This window comes from Papaver somniferum, chromosome 8 (assembly GCF_003573695.1).
Source record: "Papaver somniferum cultivar HN1 chromosome 8, ASM357369v1, whole genome shotgun sequence".
Classification (NCBI taxonomy): Eukaryota; Viridiplantae; Streptophyta; class Magnoliopsida; order Ranunculales; family Papaveraceae; genus Papaver; species Papaver somniferum.
Window position 1 is genome coordinate 19,081,130 of NC_039365.1, and position 25,643 is coordinate 19,106,772.

The window sequence follows — 25,643 nt, forward strand, 5'->3', positions numbered from 1 at the left end:
GCTAGGATAAATTATTGTGCATATTTTCTTTATAAAAAGAAATCTGTTCATCGTAGCTCGGAGAATAATGATTTTGGTTCACCAGGGACAAGGGACCAATTTCTAGCCATCTTGATTCAGCACAAGGCAAATGTAAACATTCAATAAAGAAAATATGTCGAAACCCAATTACTGTACCCATCATCAATTTTCGAAGGAAGGAGTCTTTACCATGTGTGTGGTATCACATTCCTTATTTGGCTTAGCATAGACTTGGTTTCATGCACGTATAGACGCAGTTTTGCAAGCAGAAGCACCTTCTTAATAGTTCCCCACAAACTACCTTGTATACTCCATCATCAGTCCATTGTAGCTTTCCTTCTAAGTTCCAACTCTCTCTTGATTTTCCGTCATCAGAACATCATGAAGTTTCTACAGGTGATGATTCTCTCCATGATCTCCTTACTTCTTCTTCCAGCAACATCACAAGACCTACTTCATCTCTTTTTCCTTCTCTGAATCATACATCTCCAGTCGGAAACATAACAAGAGGTTCATCTATTTCTAGTTTTGGGAATATTAGTCGTTGGCTTTCTCCCTCCGGGACCGTTGCTTTTGGTTTAGACCAATTATCATGTCCAGATTCTTCACCACATTGTCCTGATCAATATGGAGTTGGCATCTACTCTGTCGAATCTCAGTCTCCAACCTTGGTCCAAACTGATCATTATTATTACAAACCATCTGTAGTTCTCTTCACCAGCGATGGAAAATTGGTGCTGCGGACAGATAACAAAGAGGAACCCTTAATACCCAGCATACAAGAACCATTGTCATATGCAATGATGCTTGATGATGGAAACTTTGTGTTATATGGTTCAACATCTCAAATTGTTTGGCAAAGTTTCCATCATAGCGGCGGTCAAAATTCAGGATCTGGAGGTGATCATGATATGAGTCTACTTGACATATGCTTAGTCGCAGTAATGGCAGTTGTTGGTTCTATTGGGCTTTGCTTACTTCTGATGCTCTGGTTTCCTTGCTGCTGCGTTTGTTTCGCTTTGGTTGCTGTGCTTGGCTTATTCCTGATTTTCTGGCACATACTTATATATTAAGATTTAGCTCGTGTTTATTTTACTCTAGTCTATTGGAATGTTTAGCAGTTATATGTTCATTGTTAAACATTTGTTTCATGTTCAGTAAATGCACCTATCTATAGTTGCTGCTTCCAATTTTTACCAACGCCATGTTGCATAGTTTGCTAAGTTCCAACTTATAGATTATGCAACAAAAAATTCATCAGCTCTGTTGGAGATGCGACCTTACGACCCATGAGACCTAGCCGAAAAGACCAATTACACTGACTGAGAATTTTTTTCTTTTCTCCGGTCTGCAAAATGAAGGATTTTCGTATTAAATACTGTGACAGGTTAAACTAACTCGGCAGTCATGCGAATGTCAAGTACAAAAAAAAAAAAAAAAATCTATTGGCTTCGCCCAGGTTTGAACTGGAGACCTTCAGTGTGTTAGACTGACGTGATAACCAACTACACCACGAAACCGTTGGTGCCCATTTACCTAAGTTTTATTAATTAGACTCTCACTTAGTTCAAAATCACATATGATTCTGATAGCAGTAAGCTCATCAAAATATCGTCTAAAAACTCATGTAACTACAATGCTTCATTTACGAAAACTGGGCACCTAATCACGACGTATCATCCTTGCTGTTTCATGCAGCATGCAAAGTCCGAACCGCAATTGCAAACCTCGATTATGGCCGTCAAGATTACAACATCTTGGAAAAATAAAGATTACAACATTAATGTAGTACAATGAAAATGATTGGAAAAATAACACCACTAAATATCTACTGTAACAACATTCTTTCTTAACAATGAGATCCATAGACATGCTTATTTTTATAAGCAGGAAATTGCCTGGAATCTTAATGCTAAAATTATTCTCAGAGAACAATTAAGGAATTCTAGAAAATTCTAATATGATAAATAAAATACCTTCAACTTAAACTTTCAAGTATGGGCGTGTTACCACACAAATTTCCGCTACCACTTTCAGATCCATTGCATCACAAGCTTTATACAGGACAGTATTTAGCAGTGTTCCTTTTCTATGTTGTTTGACGCGCGAGACGAGGCGATAAGCCGGTCGCCCCACGCATCAGGCGCCTAGCTAGCTAGGTGCGCTTAGAGCGCCTAACGCAACTTGCACGTGGTGGGACTGGGGCGGTTCCTTTGGCGCCTAGCTTTAGCTCGTCTATGGAGAATAGAATGACAAATCAGGAAACAACCGGTTAAAATGGCAACATGTAGATGAGTTAAGAAAATTGGATCAAACTCACATATGGTTATAATATTGGCGGTTAGTATATATTACTTTTAATATGAAGATTTATGACAGGTTTTTCCTTCTTTTCTTTTTTTTTTCTCTTAATCTACTCCTTTTTTAGAGTTATAATATTGGCGGTTAGTATATATTCTCTCCGTCTCAAATTAATTGAGCTAATTGGTTTCAAATTTTGTCCCACAAATAATTGAGCTATCTCCAAATCAAGGAAATATTTCTAAAACTACCATTTTAATTGATTATTGTTACCGTAAGAAATATGTATAATTTGATAGTATAAAATGCTTTTCAATGGTGTTTTAAAATGCTTAAGAGCGGTTCGTATGAAATGAACAAACTTGGAGTTTGTTCATTTTGCTCCCACTATGGAAAGAACAAACATGAAAAATGGATGTTCGAATCAATATATTTGTTGATTTGAATATTGAGATGGAACACCCAGCGTGTGCCTGTGGTAAGGACGGGCGAGCTTTCTAGGAACGCTGGTGTGTGAAGAAAAACCGCCAGCACTTGTACATCCAACGCGCGGCTTGACTTCAAGCGCCAGCGTCTGTACCTTGGGCGCCAACGGCTCAATCTGAACGGCTGGAAAATCTTGTGATCCAACAGCTACATTTTTCGAATTCTATAAATACTCCTCATTTCAACTCTAAATTCACGCATTCTACACATTCTTCTCTTCACTCTCAATTCTTGATTGAACATGTCTCAGCCCCTGTTAGTTCGGCGAGATCCGTATACTAAAGAAGAAGATGAATCCCCTTCTTTGTAGTTGTTGTTCCACCTAGTACTTCTTCTCCATAGTGAAGCTAATGTAATGTAGTCTGTCGTAATTTAGTGAAACCAATGTAAAACGCTTACTTTTAAACATATGTAATTTTATTTAATTAAGGATGTCGTACTTTTAAAACTAAAACTACAAATATAGCATAATTAAAAATTACAATAATCTCTCTAACGTCACCCATCATCAATTCAGAAAGTCCTGGGGATAGACCTGGAAAATCCCCAATTGCCAACATATTATATAAATTTCCAATTGTTGATAGACCTGGGGATAGACCTGGGTGAACAAAATTAGGAGATTGGAAAGGACTTTGTGTACTCGGTCCTCCAAGCATATAAGAGGTTTGTTGTTGTGGTGGTGTTGGTGTGTAGCATTCATTTGGGTTGTATGGCGCATTTGGGTTGTTGGACGGGAATGATGATGAAATGCGCCTAGGTTCAAGCCTAAATGTCTGAGGTTGAGATACATGCACAATTTGTGGTGAAGTATTATGTTGTGTTGCTCGCACCACATTGTGATGTGTTTCTCGCACCACTGTTTCTTCACTTTTGTGTCATGATCTGTTGGTTTATTCACTTTCGATCCATGATCTGTTGCTCCTGGTGGAATTGGAAGAATGTGACCGCTTCCCATCATCATTTACATTTGGACTTACAGTTGGACTCAATCCAAATATTGTGTTTGTCTGCCATTTCCGTAGTTGTTCCAAGTGCAGCGCCTCTACTTGCCGATTTAGCCAATACAAATCGTTGACTTGACTCTGTAACTCATCGTCACTGTCAGTGACGTTGTAGTAAGGATAATCACGGTCCATACCTTGGGAAACAATGGGGATCGTGGTTGGATCACCTTGTGAAGTAATACTTTGCAGCTCCCAACGAATTTTGGGCATATTTGACAAAGATGATGGAGAACTTGCACCCATCCTGGGATAAGTCATAAAGCTTGGCTATTTTGGAGGTGGTTGGCTAGGAACGATATTTGGTAATGGGACATGTTTGATAACCCTGGGAAATCAAACACATAGACGTGCATGTTTTTTGTCCCAATCACAAGCTTCACAGTTGACTTGTACCAGTTGACATACTGCGCTTCAGTAATATTCCTCCTTGTATTTAGTTCATACCTCTCCCAACCGGTTATTCTCAGCCGATAAAAATCTTATGCAGAGGTTTGCATTTGTTGTAGCGGTTTAATACAATTGCAAATATACATTGTATCTGGTACTACACTCTTTCTCTCAGATACCAAACCCCTATTTGTGATTCTGGACTGTAAAAAACAACTCTATGCGTAAAATAATCAAGAATACTTACTCCAACATCATCACCGTACTGAGGTAAATCAACGTAAAGGTGAACAACTATGTTGTTGTGGCTCCGAGTCATCTGATGTACGTAACCTGTAAACAAAACTGGAATCCAAGACGTCGCTACCAGTGTTCTTCTCTAAGTTGTTATTCATATACATGTCCAACATTGGAAATCTAAGTGTCCCGTCTTTTAGGATTGGTTTACCAACACGGAAGTAGGTATACCACCAATACTGCAAATTACTCCATAATTTTAGTATTTTGACTAAATAATCTATATTTGTTCATAAAAATTATTTAAATTTAGTATTAACAATAAATTTAAAAAATAAGAATTTTGATATTTACCTCTATGATGCCCCAGAAACCAGTGAAGTTTTGATCGCCCATGGACGCTTAATCCAGCGCACAATACAATTCTACTAAAATTGCAGATCCCAGGTCATAATCTGGTGCTTTGTCAAGATCTTCTAACGCTCCAAGCAAACCAACATGAGCAACAAAAATTGAGTTTGGAAAGAACGCCTGACCCAGTACCCATAAGATAAACATCCTTTCGAGTTCAGGATAGTCATCTACATGTTCTGGTTTTCTGGGTTTGATTAGGAAAATCTTCAAGGCCGCACATCTAATCCCACCTCCTTTAAAATCTTTATAATCTTGACGTATTTTAGATTCCACAAACGAGAGAAAAAGCGTCTCTCATTTACTATTTGACATCCATTCGTCTTGGTTGAAGGGTGGCGGGTTTCCCATTCCACTTGGGATCCCAACAATGAAATACAAATCAAGGGGAGTAATTCCTACTACAAGTATAATATCAACTATGATTAATTCTTTTCATTATTTAAAAATTTAATTTAAGTTAAGTTAAAAAAACTTAACAATTTCGAAATCCATAAAATGGAATGTGTGCGTCGTCATCCACCACCTTTCTACCACTGCTTTCGGAATTTTGTTGTTATGTTTTCTAGGCTTCATTCTATAAAGCGCACGCCAAGGATATCTGTCAACCCTTTCTCGGACTGCAGGCGGTAGACCAACATAAACATCATTTAATTCTGAAAATCCACCTCTCATGGTATAATAATCCTCAGACCGATCATGATGCCCCGACACATGACCTGGGACTAATGATGGAGAAACAACGATATTTGGCGAAGCAAACTCTTCTTATCGATTTTGAGAAAAATCTACACCTGTTTGAGGCAGCAATGCCGATTCATTTTTTTCGATCTCTTTTCTTCTTTATACTATTCGTCGCTCTTCTCACTAAGTTGTTCATATTGTATTAGAAATTCTTTATTTAGAAGAGTTTTAGAAGAAGAAAATGGCAGTGGTGTGACTGAAAATAAAATCAGTAGAACGAATTTATAGTATTGAAATTCGACCGTTGGAAATATAGGCGTTAGAGAGTCGACCGTTAGAGACTTTGTGTCTAACATCCGCGTTGGGTCTTCCATCCCCCGAGTTGGGTCTTCCAACGCCACCGGTTGTGTCGTCAACGCACGCGTTGTGTCTTCCAACACCAGAGTCTGTTTTTCGGCCGCGCGCCTGATGGTCCAACGCCCTACACTTTACCATAGTGGAAAACCCAGTTTGGTCATCCACGTGGCTCAACAAATGTTTGAGTTTGGCCATTGCCGTAGGAATTGCCCTAAATATTTTAAAATGCTTTTCAATGGTATAAAGTTTACGAAAAACCGTAGTATAGTTTAAGAGATAAATCATTTCTAAGTTTTACTAGTTATCATCCATAAGGGTATAATTGCAAAAAATACTTAAACATACTTCCTTTTTCTCCTTGCCTTAATAATAGTGCAAACTACAAATAGATCAATTAATTTGGGACTGAGGGAGTATATAGATTTAATATGAAGATTTATGACAGCTTCTTCCTTTTTCTTTTCTCTTAATCTACTCTTTTTTTAGAGTTAGAGAACGTATCTCTCTATCGGAGGCAGGACGTTGACAAATAAAACTCCTAGAGCAATTCCTATGGACTCAACAAATATGAACCATATTCATTTTGATCCGTTTGGACAACTGATCATTATTATGACAAATCATCTATAGTTCTCTTCACCGGTGACAGAAAATTGGCGCTGCGGACAATGCCAGATAACAAAGAGGAACCCGTAATACCCAGCATACAAGAACCATTGTCATATGCAATGATGCTTGATGATGGAAACTTTGTGTTATATGGTTCAAGATCTCAAATTGTTTGGCAAAGTTTTGATCCTCCTACTGATACCGGCGGTCAAAATTCAACATCTGGAGTTGATCATGGTATGAGTCTTCTTGACATATGCTTAGTCGCAGTAATGACAGTTGTTGGTCTTTGCTTACTTCTGATGCTCTGCCTTCCTTGTTGCTGCGTTTGTTGCGCTTTGGTTGCTGTGCTTGGCTTATTCCTGATTTTCTGGCACATATTTATTGAGATTTAGCTCATGTGATAGGATTTTAATTCATCAAATTATGTTCTCTGATTGAGAGATTGTTTCTCTCTTTGTGAGAGTTTATTTTACTCTAGTCTATTAGAATGTTTAGCAGTTATGTTCATTTTTAAACATTTGTTTCATGTTCAGTAAATGCATGATCTATGGTTATTTCGTATTTGCTGGTTCTTAATTATTGTTGGTAACTATTTGTTGCTTCGCTTAATGATCTAGATAAAACATTGTACTTGGATCGTCATCAAAATCTAGATAACCTCCTCTGCAACATTGTGCATCGGATGGGACAATGTGCTATTGACGTTCTCTTTAATCAAGCAGTTGAGTAGTATGTTCGTTAATGCTTGTGCATATTCGTTACTTCCAATTTTTACCAACGCCATGTTGCATAGTTTTCTAAGTTCAACTTATATATTATGGAACAAAAGATTCATCAGTTCCTTTAAAGATGAGACCTAGCCGTAAAGACCAATTACACTGACTGAGAATTTTTTCCTTTCTCCAATCCGCAAAATGAAAGATTTTCTTCTTAAAAACCCTGGAAGTTTAACTTGGCTGGGAATTACATATCTAATTGTGGGTGTGGCATGGCAATCATGATATTTGCGTCTCAAACAGGGTTTTAGTTGTACCGATGAAAACAAAAACAAAAAATGCTTGGCGACGTAATAACCAACTACACTACGAAACCGTTCGTGACCATTTATCTGATTAATGATATTAGACAGAGTTTAAAAATTAATGACACTCTAACATCTGGTTCATACCATTTTAAAGTTAATGGCTCAATAATGCTCTCAATCGTATCCATAATATTTCTAAGTTAAACTTACATAAGGAATTATTTTTATTGGGAGTCCTTGAACAAATAAAAAAAATAAAATTATTTGCGTTTATGATTTTAACAAAATTGCCATGAAGTGAACCAAAATTAGCAATTAAATTTGCATAATGTAATATTTATTTAGTTCGTTTTTAGCTTGAGATTGCATTAATTCAAACATTAAAAAAAATATCATTCAAAAAATTATCGCATTAAAATGAATTTTTTTCTTTTAGAGATTTTAAAAGGAAATAATATGGATCCGTCTTTGGATATATTATTAAAATTCACTGGTTTTTCTCACCCATCAGAAGGTTCTAGAATATAACTTTCCATAATAAACAATTCAGTATCCTCTGACATGTTAGAGTTTATATTATTAGTCTTAAGGATCTTTAAATTATAAATAATAAAAATACACTCTACTTTCTGGTCTATAGCCGGGATTAATTCTGTAACCCAGATAAATTATGGTTAGAACTAGACAATATATATAAGCAAGAAAATGTGAATACAAATCCTATGACTCTTGCTTATTTTCCCTACTTGCATTCAGTTTTTTGGCCTCCATATATGCATGCAAAGAAAACATAAAATTAACTTGGTGTTTTATTTATTTCAACTTCACATGATTTTGATGGTATAAAATTTTCAATAAAAAGTCATTTTAGTTTACTAGATACTTATGTATCTTCATCATGACTAGTGGAAGTAACCAAAATTAAATACAAAAAAAACAACATATAACAAAAGATATATTTGGAGTGGGAAATAACTAAATGCAACCTACACTATAGTTAGATATAACACTATCAATATATTGTAAACCTTGTTTACGTGGGTAAACAAAACTCTCCATCTTTTCCCACTAAACCCTGAATGAATCATTAATTAATTCAAGAACAATCAATGAAATTGTTGATCGTATGTTAAAAATCAGAGATTATGATGTTGCTTTTCCTAATATTAATAGGCATTCACTGTTATCTTTTCAAATCGCACTGGTTCATAAATCAAAATATGATAAGAAAAAAATAAAAAATCCTTAAATCAAATCAGAAATTTGAAGTTTACCATTTATGTAAAATCTCGGATGGGTATGAAGCTTGGTGATTTCGATCTCAAATCAATTTTTTGATGGACCAAATGACTGTTGATTTCCACTAAAGCTTAAGGAAGAACAAACCCTAAGTTTTTGGCAAGACAAAATCCAAAACTTGGATCTTGAAAATACAGTAATAATCTACTGTATCAATTCTGCGATAAGTGATTTCTTCATTGAAGTTTACTCCAAGAGCCTTTCTTTAGTCGGTTTACTCCACGGAACACCATTTTTTTTCTTTTTTCAGAGACGTAATATTTGCCCATATTTGTATTTGGATATGATTAATTTGATCATTTTATTTCTTCTGTTTCATACTTATCAGAATCCAGATTCAATTATTTGGATATGATTAATTTGATCTTACATATTGATTTTTGAGATCGTACAAGTACTCTTCTAAACGATTAGGTTCATGGACTCTATTGTATAGACTTTTTGATTGTGAAAAGATAAAGATACAAACTCTATATAATATTGGGAAGGATCATTAAGTTGGTATACATGCAATACATGTTACCGAACGAAAAAGTCAGTGGTGTACTTAATACCCTCTCATTTTTAGATTATGTCTTTAATAATTGGAAATTACAAATGAAAAACAACAGATTTATCTTCAGGATATATCGAAAGATCTTTGAATTTTTCTTAATCATCAAAAAGACTCTTGAGCACTAAATTTCCGTAATAAACAACTCGGTCGCAATAAACTGGAAATTTTTGCGTTTACTAAATTAGAGAATACAAAAAGAAAGAAAGAAAGATTTATCTCCTAGATACATTCAAACACCTATGGAATCTTCCTAAACATCAAAAGACTCTTTGAACCCTCATTTTCTGTAATAAACAACTCAGTTTTCTCCAAAATCTTAGTGTAGACATCGAATTAATAGACGATAAAAAACATCAACATACACTAACATTTTTGTTTAATTTTGGTATGTATCTCAATGTATTATGCTTAGAGCTAGACAATATATATAAACAAGAAAATATGAATACAACTCCTGCGAGTCTTGTTTGTTTTCTTTACTTGCATTTAGTTTTTTGGGCTCCATATATGCATGCAAAAAGTGCATAAAATTAACTTGGCATGTCTTTTATTCCAACTTCACATGGTGTTATTGTGATGAATTATTTTTATAAGAACCAACTTTAGTTTGATAGGTACTTCTATATCCTCATCATGACTAGTGGGAGTATCCAGGATTGAATAAAGAAGAAACAAACGATAAAATTTCCGTGTATTATGGAAAAGTAGATCAATAAGTTTATGTTAAAATATGCTTAATTATCTACTAACTAAAGAATTCAAAATTTACTTCGGGAGAAATTCCGAAGTATAAAACAAGGAAATGCATCCACTTTAACCGCATCAATCCCCATCCTGGAATAGCTGCCAGTGTCATGGCACGCCTGGACCTGCCTCCTGACAAATCCACAGTTACTCAGTCTACTCTCCTTAACAGACTCGGCCCAACCCCACAGTTTACATAAAAAAAAAAAGGAGTTTTCAAGAAATCTCCAAACTCTTGAACGCAGACCGGATCCAGCCTACTCTTCTGAACAGACTCGGCCCAATAAGAAGAGTTTTCGCGAGATCTCCAAACTTTTGAACTTAGACTCGATCACTAACCTCAAGTATGAGTGTTGGCTCCTGGCCACCTGAGCTAATCCTTGTTGGTTCAGTGTCATTGGATTTTCCTTCGGAAAAATTTGGGTCATTTGGCGATTAGTCTAGGATCGTTGTAGCTAAAAACCCTAATCGCAGTCCAGCCAAGGATAACCTTAGTGCTTGCGCACACCAAACATCTGTTCGTTTGTTCTTTTATTTTAAACGAAGGATTTTGTGCACATGTTTGAGAAGTGGATATAGACATGAAGTTTCAGAAATTCAATAAAACCTAAAACCCTAAACCCTTTCATCACCAACGAGAGATAAAAATCAAAACCCAGAAATGTTAGCTCGAAAGTTCTCACCTTTCAAATTCAAACATGGGTTTCACCTCGCCTTCATCAGTTCTTCTTCGCAGGTAAGCAATTTTCAATCTTTAAACTCTCACTTACTTTCCAATTTCAATTCAACCCTTTATAACCAATACCCACACCAATTTCCTTCGAATCGTTCAAGATTTTTCTCTTCTGAATCACAAACATGTTTGAAATTCATAAGGGAAGGAAATTTCGATGAGAAAACATCTCAAAATCATGTAATTTGTCCTGGTTGTGGTGTTCATATGCAAGGGTTAGACCCAAAATTACCGGGTTACTTCATGAAACCTTCAGAGAAGAAGCCAGATTATAAAATGAAATTAGATAGACAACCCATATTTGATGAAACTGAGATCTCAGATTCTATCAAAAGGGGCAGTCTCAATGAAGTTAATAATGAGCCTGAACAACTCCCAAAAGCTACTAAATTTGGTTCGAAACCGGTTGTTTGTGCTAGATGTCATTCGCTACGTTATTACGGGAGAGTGAAAGATGTTACGGTGGAGAACTTGTTACCGGATTTCGATTTCGATCATACAATTGGTAGGAAATTGGTGTCGACAAGTGGGGCAAGGTCAGTTGTTTTAATGGTTGTTGATGCTGCTGATTTTGATGGGTCATTTCCTAGGAAAGTTGCGAGATTGGTTTCGGATACTATTGATGAGAATTCAGTAGATTGGAAACAAGGGAAATCAGGGAATGTACCTAGAGTTGTTCTTGTGGTGACGAAAATTGATCTGCTTCCACCTTCTTTATCGCCTACGAGGTTGGAGCATTGGATTCGTACACGTGCTCGTGAAGGAGGAGCTAATAAGGTTACTAGTGTTCATTTGGTTAGTGCAGTTAGAGGTTGGGGTTTGAAAAATCTTGTGGATGATGTTTGTAAGCTGGCTGGTGCTAGAGGAAATGTTTGGGCTGTTGGAGCTCAGAATGCAGGGAAATCGACGCTGATTAACTCGATAGGTAAACATGCTAGTGGAGGGGAAGTTAATGAATTGACTGAAGCTCCTGTGCCTGGGACTACTCTGGGGATTATCAGGGTAGAGGGTATTCTTCCTGGTCAAGCGAAATTGTTCGATACTCCAGGACTTTTGCATCCTCACCAGCTTACGACAAGACTTACGAGGGAAGAACAGAAATTGGTGCAAATAAGCAAGGAGTTGAAACCAAGAACCTACAGAATCAAGGTTAGTAGATTATAATATTAATTTGAGATGTTGAGTTTGATGTGAGCTCTGCAATTTTGCTTATAGAGTATGATACGTAGTAAATCCAACATTAGTTTACTGAAAGGCTAGTTTGTTGCCTTGAACGATTTATATGATGTTGGTAATTTAGTTAGTGATATCTCAGAAGGTTTGTAGCATGTTTTGTTACTGCTCAGCAGTAAATGTGAAACAGAATCATCAGTCTTTATTCGTTCAACTGAATGAAACTGTTGTGTTTGAATCTAAGTGAAGAGCATTAATGTAGGGACTATAGATATGTCAACTTTGAGAGCCATGATCTACTCGAATATTACCTGTTTCCTCTCATGTCTGTTTTAATGTTTCGAGTATTATGTTAGATTGGAGTTTGGAAAAAAAGCATGTCGAGGATATATTATCGAGGGGGATAAAAATTTCCTTATTACTTTTCAAATTCTTTGTGTAGTTTATAATTCTTTTTCAGCGCCCCCTGATTCTTTCTGTTAGTAATAGCCTGACAAGAATTAGGAAGGGTGTCATATAGGTTGGGACTCTTTTGAGTGTTATTTGTATATATAGGCAGATCTGGTAAAAGTGGATGGGATGACAATTGTTGCATAGGCTAGATCATTTGATAATGGTCAGACCAAGCTTAGTTACTTGGTTCTTTTGATATCTTGATCTTTGTGACGCTGATATTATCATGACAAATTGACAGGCTGGTTATACTGTTCATATTGCTGGCCTAATGAGACTGGATGTAGAGGAAACATCTGTTGATACAGTTTACGTTACCGTCTGGGCTTCTCCTTACCTTCCTTTGCATATGGGAAGAACAGAGAATGTTGAGACTATGCGCGAACACCATTTTGGTCGTCAGTTACAGGTATTATTTTGTCTTTGAAATATCAAGAAGTCTCTCGTGAACAGAAAAATAATCAATATTTAAGGTTTGTTGAATCTGAGCCTTGTTATGCATTTATGTTTTGTAGCCACCTATCAATGAGGAAAGAGTCGAGGAACTTGGAAACTGGGTCCGGAAGAAATTGCATGTGTCGGGAAACAGTTGGGATGTAAGCTCCATAGACGTCTCAGCTTCTGGCGTTGGTTGGTTTGCCGTGGGACTAAAAGGGGAAGCCCGTATAGGTGTTTGGACTTATGATGGCATTGATGTTACATTACGGAACTCACTTATCCCACAAAGGTCAAACCACTTTGAAGTGCCAGGATTTACAGTCTCTAAGATTGTATCTCAAGCAGATCGAGCTACAAATAAACAACCTCAAAGCAAAAAGCAGAAGAAGCAAAAGCATGGCAAAGATGCTGCGTCTGATTCATCACCATTTCCAGATAATGCGGCAGATACAAGTTCTTGCTAGCATAAGAGTTCCATGCTGGTTTCAAATTTCACCTAAAGGTGGACGTTTGAAGTGAAGGTGAAGAAAGGAAGCAACTGACTGGTCTGAGGGAGAAGCAAATTGAGATTTCTCAAGAGCCAGATGGTTGGGATTATTTTGTTTTGCACAACGATCTTGTCATTCCCCGCATAAACCCGAATCAAGTTTGTGTATGTTGGGAATGGCACAGAGGGATCATTGGGTACTTATTTTTGGAGTGGACCTTTAGCAGGTCTAAATTTGGTCGCCGTGTTTGTTATTAGCCAATGTGAACCATCATGAAGTACTCTCCGGCTCAGTCAAATGATTACAATTACAAATAAACATCCTACCCTGTATATGTGATTGATGGTCGTTTTTTTTTTTTTTTTTTTTTTTGCTTGATGATAACTGTAATACTAGTACTTGTTTATGCAGCAAAAAATTCTCTGTCAAACGGTAATGGTAGTCTTAAAAACCGCGAGGTACTACAAACGTATCTGTAGAATTCAGCTAATATCAGTAGAACAACAAAAGTACAAATCAACACACAAAAAAGCCAAAAACATATCCAGATACCATGGCATTTCATCGGTCATATTACATGTCATAAACCAATTCTCCACTCCTCCTTGCCAGACTTTTACCTCCTTGAGTGGAATTACCTCTTCATTAAAGCAGTGTCTGTTTCAGTTAATGGTGCTGCAATGCCAAGTAAAATCAACTTTGAGAAACTCCTATTAACCAGCAAAGGAAAAGATGCTCAAAAGAAAAATGGAAAAAAATAAACAGTGGCACTCAATAATCAGGTCCCAGAAGGAAAGGAACAATGACACTCCAGCAATCAGTGCAGTTGTACAAACCTAACAATTGTAGAGAAAAATCTCATTGTTGATCTATATCCATGTTAAACTTGAAACACTTACAAAACATCTTTACTCCAGCTCGAAGTCACCATTATCTTTATTCTTCTTCAACAACCATATATCAACACCACCAGCAGCACAATGATAATAAGTAACACTTACAAAACCACCTAAAACCCCTATATATCGACTACCAGTTCGTGTCCAACAAGGTGGCGCTGGAAGATGACTACACTTTTCATCAGCTAAATGGAAAGCAACAACGGTTCCTTCCCAGTCCACCCAATGAAGAGCTCCATTTGCAAACGCACCATGACACAGTGGAACATATTTTAAATTCATGTCCCTCGCTCCCGCGTTTCTCCATCCAATACCACTACCAAAAGTGTATACCTGAACCATTCCAACACTTAGGTCTCTCTTGGGATTCTGGATTCTAACAACCTTGTACTCATTCGTTGACAGAATGTAACCAAATCCAGTTAACAAGTTTAGTATGCCTTTCCCTTCAAATTTTGGAAGGTTAATATATTCTCTAGTAATAGGATTACAGATATAAGCAGGTGAATGATGATCTTCGTTTATAAGGTATTCATATTCATTGAAGCAAATTAAGCCATTGCAGGATCCAGCAAAAGAAAAATCATGCTTAACTGAAGGTTCTAAATCCATCCTTGTTATTCTATTAAAGGGTGTCTCATGACAATTCTCATCATACTCAGTATAATAAAATTCTTTAAGCCCTTGTTCATAACTTAAGAAAATGAAACTCAACTTACCAGAATCATTAGTAGAATCAAGATGATTCAAGTACATTTGAGAGAACGATTGATGATGAACAACACCCCTCCATAGTTTAGAGACTAATTTGCAGTGTAGAACCGACTCGGTATGTAAACGGCATAGGATTTCTAACACAATATCTTTTGGTAGAATGTTAAACCTCCCCATCATGAAACCCTTTATTCAAAGAGGAGTGATAGAAATAGCTGAAGAGAGTGTAAATTGAATCCCAATTTCTTTTTTTTGCTAGAGATCAAATGAGAAACGGATCAGAGAGTGGTTCCCATAGTGAAAAATTGAAATGGGTCTTCTTGATTTGGTCCTTGGAGAGAGACTGATAATGAGAAGATGAAAATTTTATTTGGTTAATGAGGGTTCAGGTGAAAAGAGAACTTTGCAAAATGCAAATAAAATGGTAAATGAGATTTAGACTCAGCTCAGTGTCTCTTCTAGGTTTGATTGAAAGAAAAGAAATTTAAAAAAAAACAACTGGCTTCGCCCAGGTTTGAACTGGAGACCTTCAGTGTGTTAGACTGACGTGATAACCAACTACACCACGAAACCATTGGTGACTTTTCCTCAAATACTATTGTACAAATATGAATACTAAAATATGGAAAGGATTTTCATCTCAGATCTCACAATTGATATTCGTGTAGGATCCCTTCCTATTTTTAAATATAAAAAAATTATTGGGACTTAACCCGTTCACCATTTCGGGGCTTAAATGTTTAGGGGAGATAAATTATAGATAGGGGGAGATTCAAGTGATTGAAAAGTCAGATTTACCCTTTTTTCTAAATAATCCTAATCTTAATCTTAAATAAAAACCAAACATCAAAATCCATTCATTTTCTTTATTCTTCTTCTTCTTCTTCTCAAAAACTCTCAAAAACCAAATATCAAAATTCCTCTTTTCTCCATTGATTCTCAAGATGACAACAAGATCAAGAGTGACAAGATCCGGCCGATTGAACCCCGATTCTGAATCAGGGCAAGTTATTGATGTTCGTTTTCATGGAGATGTGGTGAACCAATCTCTCCAAACACCTACAAGTCCTCATGTGGTGAACCAATCTGTCCAAACACCTGCAAATCCTCCACAAATGACTCCTACTAGGTAAGAATCGAAAAACCCACCAGTTATTTTACCATTAGATTGAAAAAATAGGTTCAATTGATGATTTTAGGGTTTTTTCAAAATGCTTTTCTGAAGCCTTTTCGGCTGGGATATCATATCGTCTTGGCCTTCAACCTAACGGTTGGGACATCAAGAACTCCCAATGGTTAACGTCTTACGCGGTTAGGAAAATCAAATGGGTATATTAATTAAATACCCTTAGTTTTGACACCCAACAAATATACCCTTATACAACAATAAATATACCCCTATCATTTAAAAACCTTATCCATTAAAAAATAGATTACCTTAATAATATGGTGTCAACAACCGAAGTTGATCTCAAAAACAAAAATCAGAAAATAAAATAAATAAATAATATGGTGTCAACAACCGAAATTGATCGCCAAAATTAAAAGTTCAGAAAATATCATATTATTTATGGTATCAACAACCAAAATTGATGAACTAAAATTAGTGAACCTGACGTCAATCGAACACGCCTTTTCTGATATGGAGTCGGTTGTGCTACCATTGCACCACAAATTCAGTGTACCACAAATCAAATACATGTCTTCTTATCGATAGTGTGTGGCAAAATCAATATGAAATGTGCACTCTGCTAAACAGACTCTATTCTCAAGGCAAGTTAATCATTTTCTCAACCTATAATGAATTTATATAAATCTGGAGTACTAAAATAATCCTACTCTTAGCATTTCGTTCACTTAAATAGACTACAATAGAACAATGCAAAGTGTTAAAGCACATAACAATAAGGAAAAAAAGGGCATTGAAATAATGTACATGGGAACAATTTAGTTCAAACAAGGAGCAGTACGGAGGTCGAAGAACCAACCGTTTTGTTTCTTGCTGCATTTTCTGCTTACCTTACCAATGTTGAGCCTTCGGCAGTAACATGCTGCACCAAAATAACAGTCAGAAATGCAATTTTTAATCGTGGGAATATTGATGTGGAGCTTACCATAATGTAATTGTTTTTACCGGATAATAAATAAACATGGCTGAATTGGGGGCCTAAAATAGTAATTGGGGACCCCTAGCTACAGGACAAAAAAAGATCATGAAATAGTGATTCGGAGTTATCCCTTATCCCACTTTTTTAGAAATGGCTAAACTACTCCTGGATTATTAGTGTTAATTGAGTGTTGATTAGTTGTTAATTAATTTGGGTAGATTAAAATCAGATTTAGGGATAAAACTTTGATAAAATAAAAATTGTGTTTTTGTGTTGTGGAGAAGAAGAAGTTGAGTTTTGGGGGAAAACTTAGGGTTATTTGAAATGAGTGATTCTAGTGGAGGAAATGATGTTGGTGAAGCTTCAAACAACAACAATGATTGCGTTGATGGTAAGATTGTCTCAACTAATCATATGGATTGGATGTTTGATGAGGAGATGTTGATAGAGGAAGTTATGAACAATGGTCCAAATGAAGATCCCATTGCTCAAAATGAAGAAACCAACACTCAAAATGTGGAGCCCCGAGCTCTAATCAATCAGGTAAACTTCCTATACTCTTCAAATCGCATGAATGGTGTTCCAAGTGGTCGATTCATGGTCACTATGCAACAACTCAGTGTGAGGGTCGTTAGGTCGTGAGTATAATTAACTAACGACCCTGTAGAGTCGTCAATGAATTGGCACCAAAATAAACGACTCCATTGTTCAGTTATAAAAAATCGTCAATGAGGTTCCTAAAAGATGACGACTCCATCTTTTATGTCATATAGAGTCGTTAACTATATATATTTAGAAACGAACGACTAAAAAACCTTTTACTCTCTGTAGCTATCACTCTAAGGATTGTCAGTTAAGCATTACTATATACGGACGACCCTTTCATATTAAATGAGATTCGTTTTTTTTATACATGTCTAATATTAACGACTCAAACTTTTTTTTTTTATTAGAGAAGGATAAAATAAATATTTCACCCTCATTTTTAGAAGCCCCATATATTTTTAGATGTGGGTACAAAATGTGTCATGGTCTCCAATTAATTTCCATGGCCCCCAATTCAGCCTTGTAAATAAATTACTCCCGCATTCAGTGCATCGTTTAGGTCCTGCAGATTGAATGGAATTGCTCGTAAAACATGTGAAGCTTAGCATTTGGTTGTTGGTGGGCTAAAAAAACCCAAAGCAACCAGCTGAACTTTTGTTTTCACCGTTAACTTACCTCATCCACATGGCAGAATCTCACTGGTTCCTTACCTCTTAAATAATTTTGTCAGTATTTTTTTTCAAACCATTAAAAACCCGCTTACACACTATTTATCTTATTACTTACTTTTCTATTATCTTTATTCTCTCTCTTGACTTGACTCTTTGAGTGAAGAGAAGAAGATTTGTTAGCTTTAAGCTTAGCAACAGCTAACTTCCCTTCTCTCTCTCACTGTCAAAACACTGAACCCTAAAAAAACCCAAAAACCATGAAATCCGCTCAGGAGGAGAACATTGTGTTCATTTCCGGTGGTACATCGAAGAAGAGACGAGCAGCTGCATCAGATCAGTGTGTGCAAGTTCCGGTTTCGTCGAAAAAGCGAGCCGCTCTGGGAGAGATTACAAACTTCACAAACTCCCTACCGACTGTGAAATCAGTCAATGTAGTTGTTGAAAAAGCCAAGAACAAGATCGTATTGAAGAAGCGGAAAGTGAAGGAAGAGAAAAGGAAATTAGAAGCGGAAATTGAAGCCGTTTACGCGACTGATATCGATAAATATGTTCATTTCATGGAGGTATATGAACTCAATTTGTGTAGATCTTGATGAATTTTGAGCTTAATTATGTTTTCGGTTGATGTTAATTAGCTTGATATGGGTTTTATTTATTGATTAGGTTGAAGATAAGAGAAGGCCAATGTATGATTATCACTGACGGACCTACAGCTGGGCTAACCTGGGTTTTATTTATTTAGCCCAGGTAGCCGTCACAGCCCAAAATCCTAAAAATGTGAATTATTATGCTCGACAAGGTTATTACCCCGGACAACAAAAATAATTAAGAGTTCTTGGATCCGTCCCTGATGATTATATGGAGAGAATTCAAGAAGATATAACAATTCAAATGCGAGCGATTTTGGTAGATAGGTTGGTTAAAATAGCTCAAGTGTATGAATTTGTGGAAGATACACTTTATCTTACTGTCTCTTACATTGATAAATTTCTTTCGTCGAAATCTGTTCATCGACAAAGACTTGAATTGCTTGGTCTTTCGTGTATGTTTGTTGCGGCAAAGTACGAGGAAATTGATCATCCTAGTATGGAAGAGTTTAGTTGTATAACGAATAATGCTGGTATTACTAAGGATGAAATGTTGAAGATGGAAAGGGAAATACTTAGATTGTTGAATTTTTGTTGGATATTTTCAACGTTTTCAAGGTTTGTCGCTACGCAGAGCAGAATCCGAGACAGCGTCTCGTAGAATTTTTTTTCTGGTTTTACTTTGTAAAATTTAGAAGTTTCCATTCAAAATTGAACAGACGCGTCTCTTCCCATAAGCCACCATTAATGGCTTTTGGAAGCGTCCGTTGGTGATGAAACGACACTACCAACAGGCATGAATATCAATATAAGTAGCGAAGATGTTCTCCCATTCCAATACATCAAAAAAAAAACAATCTGTTTTCTTCTTCTCTAAAAAGCATCATCAGAAAATTATACAGTGTGGTTCTTGGTCGGGTCAAGGAAGTACAATCCTTGAATTCGATTACGGTGTTAGGGCTTCATTGAATCCTGAAGGCATAATTCGAGAGACCGTTTGTACTCGCCAAATTTATTGGGAAAGGTCGAATTATTGTCTAAAAGAATCGAAAGAGCCTTGAAGTCAGGGGTACACCATTTTCTGTTTTTGTTTTCATCCTCTTGTTTAACCCAAAATTTCCAACAATTTTGAAATGGGGAATCCTACAATTAAGACATTTCTAAGGAGATTGATCATTCGGGTCTCCGCGCAGGAGGATTAGTTGTTTGCTGTGAATTTGAAGTTGAAGTTCTTGGGTTATTATCTTGCAGAATTGAGTTTACTGGATTATCGTTGTATCAAGTTCTTGCCGTCTATGGTTGCCGCTTCGGTTGTTTTTCTTTCGAAATTCACAATGCAGCCTAAGATCCATCCTTGGAATTCAGCTCTGCGAACTTACTCAGGTTATGGCTCATTTGATCTCAAGGATTGTGTTTTAGCTATTCATGAGTTGCAGTTGAATAAGAAATGGGGTTCTTTGGTAGCAGTAAGAGATAAGTATAAACAGCACAAGTTCAAGTGTGTTGCATTGTTGATTTCTCCCTCAGAAATCCCATCGACTTACTTTGAAGATGTCATTCTTTGAGACTGATTATGGGTAATTACCCCAATGTTGTAACAGTAGCCTAATGTAGAGCTGAAATTTTCAGTTGTATTCATCTTAACTTGTAATTGAATGTGCATTGGAAGCAGAACAGCTGGCTCTCTACATGTTTTCGAATTACCACAATTCGCAAATTCACAATACTTTCAAATTCAAAAAGACTACAAGTTCAAATTTTATCTTGAAAACATTTTTCAGTAAGCCATTACTGGCCCCAAAAGTACAAATATTAGCATACAAAAGACAACATGATCAAAGATTCAAAAGTTTAACTGGTTTATCCACATAATTTTTTCTTGTAATTTTCCATAAACAGGGTTTGGTGTCAGTTTTGTTTTTCTACTAGAAGAAAACAGCTCTGCGTCTTACTGAGGCTGTTCAGGTAGATCATTTTTACTATCTTCATCGATGTCTATAGCTTTTACACCACCTGCTAATGATGATGATGAATCAGATTTCACATCCTTCCCCTTATCTTCGCCGTCTCCCTCGACTTCATCTTCGTCAAAGGAACCTGTACGTTGAAGTTCTTTCACTTTCCGATACTCATCATAGTGCTTTGTCCTGTGCTCCCTAAAATGTTTCTTTCTATCTGTTTCGGGACCTGATGAAAAACCAAGATACAAGATGAAACAGAGAATAGTGTTATAGGTGAGCTAAGTTCAGATTCAACTAATACCACGTAATCCTAATAAAACTATGGAATATCAGAGAGTAGTATAGAAGGCAGAAGATATGTTGAGTCAAAAATAGTACAAGCAACAAACATCTGGTTCATTTGATACAGAAACATTCCAAATGAGTTCATGTGTAGAATGGCGCAGTTGGTTTCAAGATCTAGGATGTAGAATGTTTGCACATGTGCAGAATCATGAAATGATTTTTAAGATCTAGGAAAAGTCAATATTTGACCAACGGATTGATGGTTTCAAAATCTAAGATATAAAATGTTCCCACATGTGCAGAATCATGAAAATGGTTTAAAGATCTAGGGAAAAGTCAATATTTGACCAAACGAATGGATCAGTTCAGTACCGCACCAAGTGGTAAAATAAGTTTAATGTGATGGTCAACACTTCAAAGTATAAATTTATCAGAAGGTTGCAAGCATTTGACAACTACTGCATAAATACACTGTAAAGACAAAAACTGCCTAATTGCAAGAGAACATGTTTTAGGTTTCCCATTTCACAGGAAGACAGGTTCTAGGTTTCCCATTTCACCACATCATCGTATTCTACAAATACTAGCCCTCTCAACTTACCATGTAAACGTACGTGAGGACAATCTAAATCACCGTCAAACTATTGGGTCATTTCCAAGTGCTATCTTAAATCATTGGGTCATTCCAGGTGCTATCTACATAAAAAAACTCTTCCAGAAAACATTCACCTAGGACTAGCATAAAGAAAAGTTGCATATGTTATATTTAGTAAAGCAAAGCACCTTCATCATCACCATCTTCGTCCATGTTATCTGCCTCATCTTCAGATGATGTCCAACCTCCAGATCGTTTGCCGCTTCTACTTGACGACGCAACATCAGTTAATGCAGTTCGTATAGCTTCTGCATGTTCAGCTCTATCCATGCACTCATCGAAATTATTAACAGGAGACATAGAACCTGCACATTAATTGATACCAAAAGAGTTACAACTGATCAACAATACTTCGTAATATGTTTCTGAAGAAGAATATTATTAGCTGAAAAGAAAATACATCAACAACATACCGTCTTCCTCAAGCATGGGGTGGTAAGGAGTCTTAGGTTCAGTGATTTTTTGCCTCACTGGTTTATTGGCCTCGATTTCCCCCAAGTTAGCCTCATCCCATCTCACACGCCCCCTGATCCCAGAGGAGAAACAAGTGTGATTTGCTTTAGTTTGCCATAAGATGATATAGAGGCTTGGGAAGCCTATTGTCAGTCTCCAAGAGGAGATACAGCAAGTTTACAATTATATGCAGGTATCATGAAACCAATACTTGAATGCCCAAACGTTTTCAGTCATATTTTAACTGTACATAAAATAACAGTGTATCATACATGTGTTGGTAGAAATGCTCACACAAAATGATCTTTAAACCAACAAAATGAAGAAGACAAAAAAAATGCAAGAAGTAAAAGCTTGCTACCATACAGTTCAATTGGTATCATTTTTATACAATCAACAGGTCTACTTCAAAGATGGGCCTTTCATTACGCCCTGGTTGAAGTGGTTGGCGCAATGGACCATGTAAGTGATATGCTCAACATCTCAGTCGAGATAACTTCTAGCTTGGTAAGACTCCACAATGTGAAGAAAAAAAAAGATAAGTTTGACAATTCCTTCATTTAGTGTTTGATTACGTGGGACAAAATCACAAGGGAAAAGGGTGTTTACATGATTAGATAATGACATATTGTAGGACGTGGGTATCACTGAATTGGCCCATAATGGATATATGCCCCATCCAAAAAGGATATCTAGAATATGATCTTCGAACAGTTTTAGTTTTTTCATCTAGTCTGAAAGAAAAGCACTCTGGGTAAAAAGGGTATAGGACTTTCACCACATAGTTATCCACCAAGCTAAACATTCTATACATGAGCATATAATGGAAAGCATACACAACGTAAAAAGATAATATACAAAAAGAAGGCGACAAGATTTACCTCATTGGATTAAATTTAATTCCTCGCGGATGCCCTAACTACACCAAGATATTCCAAAACACACCTAAGTTGACAAAAAGACAAGAATTACACTAGTTAGTGATTCATACATGCAAAAAAATTGCAGCTGCAAGTATGCAAGTAAGTTGAAACAAGTTTGACGTAGAGTGGTTTAGCGACAAAACCTCTATCACAATCTCCCAGATTAATAAACCTAAACTCGAAACAACAAACTTTGCATCTCCATTCTTCAACACAGACAGTAGCTTTACCAATTTTAGACATTATTGTCCATTTGGAACCCGAAATATACACCAAAAACATAATCCAAGTTCTATAAGAAACAAAATTATGGTCCAAAATATCAAATTCATCTCTTACAAATGTCTAGGTCTTTGATAATGAGCCACAAAGGCATTTCTCCGTATTCATTCAGACATTTTGTAGAATAACTCGTATACAACTCAAAAAAAAAAAAACAATAAAATTGTGGAATCAAAAACCAGATACAAACATAAAAACTACTTCTGGTCAAAATTTTATTTCTTCTTTCTCTGCGAATTAAATTATACCCTATTTAGCTTTTTCCACATTGCAGAGAGAAACAAATAACTTTATTATTAATGAGAAATATTTCTAAGGCGAAAATTTCCACAAATCTACTTAGCATCAAAATTTGATCAAATATCCATGTTATAATAACTCAGATTATAGGAAAATTCACACCAAAAAATTGATTTAGGTCTAAATAGATTGACCAAAAGAGGTCAGACGAAAGCTGGAAAAATTATGGAATCATACAAGAATATATTACAAAGATAAATATAAATATACAGAGAGGGGGGAGATTTTCTTACCGAGAGCGATACAGAAAATCGGAATGGGGAAGCAGAGGAAGAAAGAGAGGTCTGCGAAAAATGTTTCCTACTTTCCTTTGAATGTTGAATGATTTTGATTTGCCGATATGAAGAATATCAGCGAACACGATGATTGTATTCCGAAATTACCCTAGATTTAATGATCTTATTCCTTCTTGTCTCCTGTCCTAACAAGATGTGATGTGACCTACTCTTTATGGTACCCAACCACTACCAAGTCCCACCAAATGTAGACCGTCTCGGCCTCAACTGTGTTTACTCCCTATTAACGTAATAAGGTCACTAGAAATAAATATGCTTCCTGAGATAAGGTCAAGTTACTTTTGTTTTCCGAAACAGAAAAATCACAAATTAGTTTTGGTAAAAGCGATTTCAGTTTGACTTCTTAAACTAGAAAATTAACTTTTTGTGAGAACTTTAATTTTGGGCATGCCAAAATCTTCCAAGACATACTACTGAATGAAGACAAAAAAGGTTGTGAAATATCAAAATCAGAAAAATAATTGCTTACTGGTTCGGCACATATGGAGAATATCGTATCAGCCGAAACCTCTTATGTTCAAGGTTCGGCACATAATATGATTATCGTCTGAGCCGAACATGAATTTGTTAATTTTTGGGTTAAAATATTGTTCGTGGTTCGGCACATATTGAGGATATCGTATAAGCCGAAACCTGTAAATGTTTATACTTCGGCACATAATGTGATTATCGAATGCGCCGAACCTTGTTATTATATTCCCTTTCTAGTGTTTAACCTTGTGATATTCTTTGTAGATCGTGCTTGGACCCATGGAAAATCAACCTGATCCAGTAGACATAATTCACGAGGATACCAAGGATCACTTCCAAAATGATTTGGTATGTAAGAACCTTTTGTTTACCTTAATGTTGTCGAAATATTCCAAAGTTTTTCTTACAAATTACTTGTTTTGGAATGAACGTAGATATGGAAAACTAAACCAGAAGTTCTGGATTGGCTTGAGGAACACCCGATGAAGATAAATTGTGTACTAGTTAAAGGACAACAAAGCCGATAGGATCGGTTTGAAATGATTTGTGAGCGTAGTGGAACCGGCGCTAGAAAGGTTAAAAAGGGTACTGTATACGTTGGGAAGACCGGGAGAAAGAATAGGACGAAGACGAAGAAAAGAAATTGCCCTTTCAAGATCGTTTTAAACCTCAAGAATAAGTCCATGAACAAAGAAGATCAATATTGGATAATGAATAAAGATATGGATTGTCGTCATAACCACCCACGTCCCAAAGACCTTCATGGACATGCGAAAGTAGCGCGACTCAAACCCGACGAGATGCTAGAAGTGGATAAAATGACACGGGCACGTTTGCCACCTTCTAGGATTCTTAGCAAATTGAAGGCGGACAACAAGAATAACAAGTCGATTATACAAACTATCTACAATGCAAGACAAAAGATTAGAAGACTCAATTTGCAAGGTAGGATGGTGATGCAACAAGTAGTGTGGTTAGGGGTGAAGAATAACTACGCTTTCCAAAAGAAGTTGGATGACTTCGGTCAAGTCACACACCTTTTCCTTTCCCACCCGGAATGCGCCCAATTGGCTCTATGCTT

At 36.4% G+C, this 25,643-nt stretch overlaps 4 protein-coding genes and 2 non-coding genes across 7 annotated transcripts; 3 read left to right on the forward strand and 3 right to left on the reverse strand.

Annotated features, from left to right (window-relative positions):
* Positions 1-1,467: 1,467 nt before the first annotated feature.
* TRNAV-AAC lies at positions 1,468-1,541 on the reverse strand. Its single transcript has one exon. It is a non-coding gene; the product is annotated as a tRNA-Val (tRNA).
* An 8,977-nt stretch (positions 1,542-10,518) lies between these two features.
* Positions 10,519-13,745, forward strand: LOC113306742 (GTP-binding protein BRASSINAZOLE INSENSITIVE PALE GREEN 2, chloroplastic-like). 2 transcript variants are annotated; one of them, XM_026555653.1, is made up of 4 exons: positions 10,519-10,862; positions 11,279-12,008; positions 12,727-12,894; positions 13,001-13,745. In XM_026555653.1, the coding sequence occupies exons 1-4, from the start codon at positions 10,825-10,827 to the stop codon at positions 13,385-13,387; spliced, it is 1,323 nt and encodes a 440-aa protein (XP_026411438.1). In that variant the 5' UTR covers positions 10,519-10,824; the 3' UTR covers positions 13,388-13,745. The 2 variants fall into 2 exon arrangements, with proteins under 2 accessions (XP_026411438.1, XP_026411437.1); XM_026555652.1 differs by having other exon boundaries at positions 10,519-12,008.
* Positions 13,746-15,523: 1,778 nt separating this feature from the next.
* On the reverse strand, positions 15,524-15,597 carry TRNAV-AAC. Its single transcript has one exon. It is a non-coding gene; the product is annotated as a tRNA-Val (tRNA).
* A 2,884-nt stretch (positions 15,598-18,481) lies between these two features.
* Positions 18,482-19,702, forward strand: LOC113304435. Its single transcript, XM_026553553.1, has 2 exons — positions 18,482-18,912; positions 19,013-19,702. The coding sequence occupies exons 1-2, from the start codon at positions 18,607-18,609 to the stop codon at positions 19,049-19,051; spliced, it is 345 nt and encodes a 114-aa protein (XP_026409338.1). The 5' UTR covers positions 18,482-18,606; the 3' UTR covers positions 19,052-19,702.
* On the forward strand, positions 19,208-20,501 carry LOC113305213 (cyclin-A3-2-like). Its single transcript, XM_026554298.1, has 2 exons — positions 19,208-19,469; positions 20,188-20,501. Exons 1-2 carry the CDS (start codon positions 19,208-19,210, stop codon positions 20,499-20,501), a joined length of 576 nt encoding a protein of 191 aa, XP_026410083.1.
* A 144-nt stretch (positions 20,502-20,645) lies between these two features.
* LOC113304434 (protein phosphatase inhibitor 2-like) lies at positions 20,646-24,144 on the reverse strand. The gene is made up of 5 exons (XM_026553552.1): positions 24,029-24,144; positions 23,172-23,235; positions 22,251-22,363; positions 21,966-22,142; positions 20,646-21,123 (listed from the first exon to the last, which is right to left on the reverse strand). The coding sequence occupies exons 2-5, from the start codon at positions 23,174-23,176 to the stop codon at positions 20,885-20,887; spliced, it is 534 nt and encodes a 177-aa protein (XP_026409337.1). The 5' UTR covers positions 23,177-23,235; positions 24,029-24,144; the 3' UTR covers positions 20,646-20,884.
* Positions 24,145-25,643: the final 1,499 nt, after the last annotated feature.